The following is a 9,243-nucleotide window of genomic DNA, read 5'->3' as shown; positions in this document are numbered from 1 at the left end:
TAGAGATGGGGTTTCACCATGTTGACCAGGATGGTCTCGATCTCTTGACCTCGTGATCCACCCGCCTCGGCCTCCCAAAGTGCTGGGATTACAGGCGTGAGCCACTGCGCCCGGCCCAATACCAACTTTATAATGGAGAAGTGTGGTAGACACAACTTTAAGTAATCAAAGTTGACATCATCAACAATGGAACAGATGACAATCATGTGCCTCCTGATATGATGCACGGAAGGGCACAACGCTGCTCCTGTGGTATGCTTGCACAAAATGCATGAACTCAGTTTACTCATGATAGGACATTAGAAAAAACTACATTGAGGGACTTTCTGCAAGCTAACTGGCTCTGGCCCTCCATAAAAGTGCCAAGGTCATGAGAGACAGAAAAGAGTGAGAAACTGTTCCAGAATAAACAAGACTAGGAGACCCAATAAATAAATCCAACCGGATCCTGGACTGGATTCTGGACCAGTAAAAGGACATGAGTGGGACAACTGGTGGCATCTGAATGAAGTCTGTGGATTAGATATTACTGCACCAATGTTAATTTCCTAAATTTGATAAGCTACTCTGGTTATATAAGATGTTGACCTTTGGAGGAACTAGGTCATGGGCCTCTTTCTAGTAACTATACTGTTTTTGCAACTTCTAAATCTAAAATTATTTGAAAATGAATGCTAAAAAATTTTAAAAATAAAATCCTTAGCCTATGACAATGCCTAATACACAGGAGTCATGCAATAAGTTAACAAATATGCACTACATGGGAGGGCCTAGGGGAAGGTGCCATTTCTTATGAGGTTCCCTTCACGGGCCTCCCTCAGTAGCTGACCTTTAACAAACCCATAGGAAGTGAGGGCTGAAGCCCAGAGGAGACCCAAGGGAAGGATCTTCCAGGTAGAGGGCACAGCATGGGACCACGCCTGTAGTGTTTGAGGAGTGCTGGAGACCCGCTGAGTCATAATGAGCTGGTGATGAATAGGGTATCTCCAGACACATAGGTTGGGCCACTGGGGAATTGGCAGGAGCAGCAATGGATGTTAAAGGGACCTCTGGAAAGTCAAAGACACTGTCCTGGTTGCTAATGGCAGAAAAGCACATAGGAGGGTGAGGCTAATGTCAGTTCAGAGGCACGGTGATTAGCTGTCAGGGGCCTCAGAGATGCGTGTGTAAAGGCAGGGACAGTGTTGCAGGCAAGACACAGCCCAGGTAGAGGCCTGGTGTGTTTGGTGGACGCGCTATGGCTGGAAGGGATACAGTATAGGGAAGGGAGGCTTGAAGTGGGGAATCAATTCACTCAGAGTCCTGCCCAACTCACCCAGGCCAGCAGCGTCTCCTTCTCGGCCACATGGTAAATAAGGCGCAGGGGTCGGGAGGTGCTGTGAAGGCGAGCATGCAAGCGGTGGTACAGGTCCGACAGCCGCTGCCGCTCCTCCTCTCTGCTGTAGGGGGCCTCTAGCTCGGGGCTGCCATGATGGAGAGAGGTGGAGGGCAAGGTTACTCCAGCGCATTCTTGGCTGGGCCATTTCCTCCCTCAATCTAGAGATCTCAATCAAGTTAGGGAGCTGAGCCTCTCCCTTGAGAATTGTGGATTCTCACGGGTTACAGGCTGAGCTTCTTTCATCAAACTAGGGGATTCCCTGAGTATTATAGGGCCCTGCCCTCCACCAGAATAGGGGGATTCCTTTAGGTCTGTGGTTGAGGCTCCATCATCCCTGAGACGCTGAACTTCCTGGTTAGACAGGCCTTCCCACCCAGCCAGTTGCCTTAGGGTCAGCGCTTACCTGGTAAACTGGGGCAGTTGACGGTGGTGGTCAGGGATGTCCAGCGGCTTATACAGGAAGTGACGGAGGCCCGGCGCCCCCACAGCCTGCACGCTGTAGGCAGGAGCACTGGCTGATGAGGCGTTAGAGAAGCTGGCAGCCTCCCCAAGGGCACGCATGGCACCAAGGGCATGCATCCCGTCTTCAACCAGGCGCCGGCAGGCGGCCATGGCATGGAAGGCTTCGCGCTGGGTGCCAAGCAGCAGCAGGCAGACAGGCATAGCATCCAGACGGGCCACGTAGGCGTAGAAAAAACCATCAGGGTTGAAGCGGGGCAGGCACACTGGTGCCCAAGCCTCACCTGCCGCAAAGGCTGGTGCACCCACCCAGTCGAGCAGCAGCTGCAGGTCCGCTGGGTCCAGCCGGCACTCAGCCAGCACATTCCGCTCCTGGGCTGCTGTTATCAGTCGGCCGCCTACTGCCAGCACTGATAGCGCCAGGCCAGGTGCTGTGCAACGTCGGAGGAGTGCACCCAGTGCGTCCCGCAGTGGGCGGGCAAGGGGCACACAGCGCACAGCGCCCAGGAGCAGAGCACCTGGGTCCTGCTCCACACTATCCAGAAGTCGGTCCAGTGTGCGCTCTGAGCCAGCCAGCAGGCGGCGGAGGTCATAGTTCTGCTTGTGTGCGAAGATGCGGGCGACACTTGCACGTGTCAGTGTGCTCACGATCTGTGCGTGCACAGCTAGCAGCTCCCCCCGCAGTTGGGCGGCTGACTGAGGAGTCCGTGACATGGCCACGAGCAACAGTGGGCCCTGCTGTAGGAACACCAGCTTGTGGTCCTCTGGGGAAGGAAGGGGTGAGAAGGGGGGTAGAGCTGGATCAGGAATGACCAGAGGGAGACAGTGGGGCTCTTCTGCCCTCTCCTACCATACACACAGCGGGCCTGAGTCCACACGAGCACTCTGTGGGCACCTGGACTGGGGTAAAGACAAGCTGGAGGAATCTGGACGTTTGCAGAGACATGATGGGATGGACAAAGGAACAGATAGGTTAGATACATAGCACAGAGCAGGGGAAGGCGGGCAGAGATAGTGCAAGGCTGACACAGAGCCAGAAAGATACTCAGCTTAGCCACAGAGCCCCCACAGTCATGCTCTCAGGCAATACAGAAGTATCCAGCTAGTCAATCATTCAGAAACCAGCAGGCCAGAGAGATGAACCTCCCACCTCCCACGACTGACACACACAACCCTGGCTGACCATCCACACACATGGACCCAACCCTGGCTGGCTGGATAGTGCCTCAGGGAGACAGACCTACCCATGCCAGCCATATTTCTGGTCACTGTCCCCCATTCTGCCTCCCACTTGTTTGCTCACCAGCGTAGATGGCACGGATGGCATCTCCTGCACTCTGCACGAAGGACACGAGGGCAGTCATTACACCCATGGTAGCCGACAGTGCCTCCACACTACCGTACCGAGAATAGATGGGCTTGCCAGCCTCACTCAGCACAAACACATGCTTCCGCTGGCTGCGCCAGTCCTCATCACTGGGGTCCCCACCCTGGCCTCCAGAGCCATTCTCAGGGCTACGCGTGGGACTATTCTCAGGGGCTGCAGGACTCCAGAGCTGAGAGGTGCTTGATGGGGCCTCTGACTGGGGTGGTGGTGATGGGCTGGGTGGCTGGTCCTTGTCCTTGGATCCTGAAAGGGAGCCATTGGTGGGTCATCTGCATGTGAACCCCTAACTAACCCCACATGCCCAAGGACCCACCAAATATCTACTAGTCCCTACACGACCCCTATATGCTGACACAGACCTCTAAGTGTTTCCTCTGCCCCTCAATGACCAGTGACAGCCCTAGGACCCCGAAATGATATCCGCCAACACTTAGGTTCCATGATCCCTGAAAAACTAAAAAATGAATACATTTTCATTGTTATTCCATTGGACCTGCTATGTCCCTACAGACCAATTACTTCCCTTTCAATAACTGTCATTCTCAAGTCTTTAAGGCACCCCATTGACTCTGGATGACCATTATTCATCTTCAATGATCCCCCATTAACTCCTCTGACCCCTATTTATTCTGCTGATAATCTGCTCACCCAATGGCCACCATTAACATCTATTAATATCTTAAGTGTTTGAATGCCCCTACTCCTGCTACTGATACCTGATGACCCCTACTGACTCTCCTGGTCGTCCATTTATATTCTTGTTAATGTCCACTACTTCTCCCAATGACTGTCATTAATATGCATTAACACCCAGATCTTTAGGACTCCCCCAATCCACTATTCAATCCCTCTGTAGTTCATAAACACCCAATGACCCGACAGTAAAAATCATTAACACCTGGATTTTCAGTGACCCTTCATGACTGACCTGATCCACAATTTATTCTACTCCATGTCCACTGCCCCCTACCCCCAACTATGACCATCATTAACCTCCATTAACACCCAGGACTTCAGTCACCTTCACTGACTCCCCTTACCACCTTCAATTTCATTGATATCCACCCCCTCCCTACAATAACCATCATAATATCCACTAACACACAAGACTTTAATGAGTTTCACTGCCCCTCCCCATGACCATCATTAATATTCACTAAAATCCACAACTTCAATGGCCCGGACTGACACGTCCATTTATTACCATTGATATCCCCTCATCCCCCAATGACAGCCATTATTATCTATTTGCAACTAATTTTCCCATAAAATCCCAATAATTGCATATTCTCTCATTGACATTCACTGACACTCCCATGTCCCCAAATATCACTTAATAACTGCTCTTGCCTGCTAATAATTTCCAAGTCCTCAACCTCCCCACCCACATTTATTCTCAGTGACGTCTACTGATCCTTCCCAATGACTCCATTTACATCCACTCATTCCTAAGTGATCAATGGTACAGACTTCTCAGTGACTTCCATTAAATCCCAGATGAACACCTTTACACATCCACTAATATTTCGTTCCTTAAAGACTTCCCCAACAGCTTACCATTGACTTCAATGATGTAAATACTCTGAATGCCCATGGAACTCCACTGATTCCCCCTCCCACTTCAATGACCTAATAAATGACACCCTACTCCTCAAAAACATTAACTTCTAACAGTCCTCCTTGGAGTCTATTGACTTTCTTCAGCGTTTCTTTGACCTAAATACTCTACATCCCCAGAGACGTTCTTTGGCCCCAACAGCCCCCTTTTTGATTTCTCAATGGCCTAAACTCACACCAAATCCCCAGTAAACATCCTTTGACACCCAATGACTTCCTTAGTGATTTAAACTACACCATATGTCCACAGTGACCTCCTCCTGACCCGGCTATGGTTTAAGCCACTTCTCTTGAGTGTCAAAAGACTACTGGTCACCTATTGACCTTCCCCCCGTCCAACAATGACAACCCCTAGGGATTCCTTTTAAGACCCCAGTAAGTAGAGTAATACCTGTTTCCTCCAGGCCCTCCTCTTTGAGATCCAGTGGGACAGCGTGAGCTCCTTCACCTTCCCTAGTTTCCTCACGGGGGAACTGCGTGTCCTCCAAGTCCTCCGTGCCCCCGGGGGCCGGGGCAGCAGTGTCTCCTCCGGCCTCCATCTGCACATCCCTGAGGGGGAGGGGAATCGAGGGTAACGGGCAGTGAAAGAAACTTCTGAAAATCCTTTACAGAGTCAGGCCCCTTGGACACACTCCTACTGCTCGTTTCCCTAAGGATTCTAATAGGATGAGACATTCAGAAACACGCCCAAATACTTGCCCCCTCCAATCCTTCCCGAAAAGAGAAGACTCTCCTGGGCTTCAGGAAATAAAGATATACAAACACCTGTTCTAACCCCGAATCTCAACTGGCCGGATACCATTACTTCCCCGTAGCGGCTGTAGCATCACACTTCCGGGTGCGTCCAGGGAGGTGCCACACTTCCGGGTGCGACGCCTCCAAGAAGACACTTCCGGTTGAGGAGCTTTATTGGCTCCCCGTGGCGTCCCTCTCCCGCCGCCTACGGGTGTCCCCTCACAGTTGAGGTGGCGCGGGCCACTTCCGGATCTACGTCAGGTCGGCTTGGGAGCTTAATGAGACTTCTTTGCACTCCTTTCAAAGGATCAGGCTACGGCTGCTAACCGAAGCTAGCAAGGCCCACTTCGCTTACCAGTGGTGTTGGCGTGATGGGGGCGCGACTCGCTCTAGCCAATCCCGTGGTATAGAGGGCGAGACCGCCTTCTTTCTGGGCCAATTGAAAGAAGCTGCCCCATCTACCGGCTGTCTCCTCCCCCTGCTAAACCTCAACCAATACTGTGCATTGTATTGTGTTTGTACCCGCCCATCCCTTGATTGACGTCTCCCTCGACCCAATCCAAGGCTCGAGCATATTCCTAGTTTCACAAGAGGACTTCGGCAGCCCAAGTTCGGATGGATACCTGTTCCGAAATCACAAACGGGCTCTCCCAGAACTGGGGCAACTCCACCCTCTCTTATCCCTTAACCTGGCCAAGAAAGTCAAAGGAGGGGAGAAGCGCAAATGCTTGCCGGGCCGTCGCCACTTCCAATCGGCGAGCTGCGCAAAGTCTGGTCAGCGTATAAGACTCGGATCCTAAAGTAAGAGGCAGGTCTTGCAGGAGGAATTATTAGTTGGTCTCCGTGCTCACCCAAAAGACTCCGCGGCCTTTGGAAAAAGAGAAGCGCGAGCCACGGACAACCTCGTGGCGCCTGATTAGGGGGTTGCAAAGGCAAAGCTCAGGCTGATGAGGATTTGTCCAGACCCGCAAAAAGCCCTGCTGACATCACTTGCGTGGGCAGCGTCTGCGGGCGGAACTGTGCAGAGGAGAGCCCAGGCCCACTGGGGGTGCCCGTGTGGCCGCGGCTGAGACGCCGCTGAGTTCTGATTGGCGGACGACAAGGCCGCGCCGATCTCTGCGCGCCGTCATTGGTCAGCGCGACGGCCCCCGCAGCTGGCGCCCGCACCCTGGAAGGTCTACACTACCCTGGAAAGTAGAGCGTGGCGTCTGGATCGGATCTTCTTACTCGGGTGGCGCCAGCAGCTGCAGCCTGCAAGCTGCGAGGGGTTTAGGCGGCCAGAGGCAGGAAGGCGGTCCTAGCTGACAATTTTAGCCTGAGGGCGAACAGCGGGCATAGAGGCGCCTGGTCTAGACTGCCCGTCTCCTTTGCTCTGGGGGCCTCAGACTCTGCCTCTTCCAGCGACTCTCCGAGCCTGTCCCGGGGTGTCTGCCTGCGCCCCTGTCTCTTCTGTATTTGTGTCTCTGAATGCGTAAATGAACACCTTCACACATCCACCTGCTCTTTCCTTATCTCCCTACCTCCGCCTCTTTCTCTAGGTCTTGGTCTCTCCGTCGTTCTTTAGCTTTCTCTCCGGCGTTTCACTGACTTCCCACCCTCTCTTCCTGGGCAAAACAACGGCGGCCCTGGGGGCCCTCGAGGGCCTGTCGGATCCCGCAGCTCAGTCCCCTGCCGGCTTCCCACCTCTGTCTGCAGCCGGGGAAGAACTCCGCCAACCCAGGGAAGGGGCGGGCACTCACCTGGACTAGGACCCGCCCAACGCCCCAGGTCCGCCGGGCGAACGAGTCGTCACTTCCTGTGATTAGTTTGGGAAAAGGCCGGGGGGGCCCTCCCACGGGCGACTGTGGGAACCCAGGGTTCGAATTCCCGCCCCGACGCTGCTTCCTTATAAAAGCCCCCTGAGCGCCTTACCCCAAGGGCCCTGGGTCTTGGTTTCCCTACCAGTGAAACAATAATGGGAATCCCTTGATGTGAAGTGAGTGGGGGTGCTGGCACACTTGGAGTGATTGCTAAGTGGAAGCCTTTGGAAGTAGTTAGGATAATTATTTTAATTACAGTATAGTTAGGGTAATGAATTCCAAATACCAATGTAGCATATGCCTTATATACAATAGACAATAGATAAGTGATGAAATAAATATGAAATTTATATAAGAAACAAATTTATGTGCATACAAAATGTATTTACCTAATATAGAAGTACATAATATGTAATAAACATGTAAAAAAGCACAATAAAATAACTTCTCATTAGTCTTGCTCTGTCACCCAGACTAGAGGGCAGTGGCAAGATCTTGGCTCACTGGAGCCTCCGCCTCCTGGGTTAAAGCAATTCTCCTGCCTCAGCCTCCCGAGTAGCTGGGATTACAGGCACCCGTCTAATCCCATGGATAATTTTTTGTATTTTTGGTACAGATAGGTTTCACCATGTTGGCCAGGCTGGTCTCGAACTCCTCACCTCAAGTGATCCACTGCTTTGGCGTCCCAAAGTGCTGGAATTACAGGCGTGAGCCCCCATGCCAGGCCTAATAAGCAAATTTATATAAATTTATAGAATCAACAGTGTAATATGTAAAATCAAATAATTATGCAACAACATAGTACACAATATATGTAATGCCCTGTAAAATATATGTAGTAAATTTAAAATATATACACTTTAAGCATTTTATACTTTGTATAACTACAATGCACATGAGTATATAACATAATAAAATAGTACTTATACATGACATAATTATTATGACAACAAACTTGTGTTAGGTTGATAAGGGGTGTATCCTCTGGAGCCAGGTAAAATATCTTCTCCCATGCCCAGCAGTCTCGGTGTGTGACCTCGGGCAGGTCACTTACCCTCTCTGGGCTTGGCTTTCCTCGCCTTTGTAGTAGGGCTGTTAACAGTGGTACCCATCTCCCTGGAATATTTTTAGGGGAAATAAATGATCCAATGTTGTGCCTAAAACAGCACCTGGCTCCTGGTAAAAACTTAGTAAAAATGTTAAGTCATTAAATATTAGATATTATGACTTTTAAAGATATGATAGTTATGTTACATTATACACTATAACAATGTGAAATTAATATTTCACACACTATCTTATACCTTATAGTCCACATGTTATAAATTATTATATATTATATATATTTTGTTGTCATATATAATGTATCCATTGAAATTATATTTCCAAAACCTTGATTGAGTGCTGAAAATGTATAAGGCATAGTGCAGTGCCAAGTAAGCCAGATGGACCCTTAGGAAGTCAGACAGGCAACCTCTCAAACAGATGAACAGGCCTCCACCCTGACAGACGAAACTCAGGGAGACAGTAAAACTACCCGCTAGCCAACCAGCAAGCTCCCCCGCCTCCACCAGCCTCCCCAGGCAGCCAGTCTCAGTTGAAGAGAGGTCTCAGTTTTAATGTCAAGAAAATGAAGGAGCCGGGCGCGGTGGCTCACGCCTGTAATCTCAGCAATTTGGGAGGCCAAGGCAGGCAGATCACCTGAGCTCAGGTGTTCGAGACCAGCCTGGTTGATATGGTGAAACCCCATCTCTACATGGTGGCAAACACCTCTAGTCCCAGCTACTTAGGAGACTGAGGCAGGAGACTCGCTTGGACCTGGTAGGCAGAGTTGCAGTAAGCCGTGATCATACCACTGCACTCCAGCC

The 9,243-nt window shown here is 50.9% G+C and overlaps 1 protein-coding gene across 8 annotated transcripts in view; it reads right to left on the bottom strand.

Moving 5' to 3' along the window:
- Positions 1–7,263, bottom strand: part of MON1B (MON1 homolog B, secretory trafficking associated) — a 10,125-nt gene extending 2,862 nt beyond the window's left edge. Inside the window, exons 1-5 of one of the 8 annotated variants that reach the window (XM_037743215.1) lie at positions 7,097–7,263; positions 5,233–5,390; positions 3,141–3,467; positions 1,782–2,601; positions 1,316–1,463 (exon numbers count right to left, since the gene is read on the bottom strand). In XM_037743215.1, the coding sequence (XP_037599143.1) occupies positions 1,316–1,463; positions 1,782–2,601; positions 3,141–3,467; positions 5,233–5,380 (1,443 nt within the window). In that variant the 5' untranslated portion in view covers positions 5,381–5,390; positions 7,097–7,263. The other 7 variants (XM_037743214.1, XM_017541842.2, XM_017541838.2 and 4 more) reach the window with 7 other exon arrangements.
- Between the last annotated feature and the right edge of the window lie 1,980 nt (positions 7,264–9,243).

Source organism: Cebus imitator, unplaced genomic scaffold (assembly GCF_001604975.1).
Source record: "Cebus imitator isolate Cc_AM_T3 unplaced genomic scaffold, Cebus_imitator-1.0 Scaffold137, whole genome shotgun sequence".
Taxonomy (NCBI): domain Eukaryota; kingdom Metazoa; phylum Chordata; class Mammalia; order Primates; family Cebidae; genus Cebus; species Cebus imitator.
Note: the sequence above shows the minus strand (reverse complement) of the source record. Positions and strands in the feature narration are given on the sequence as shown.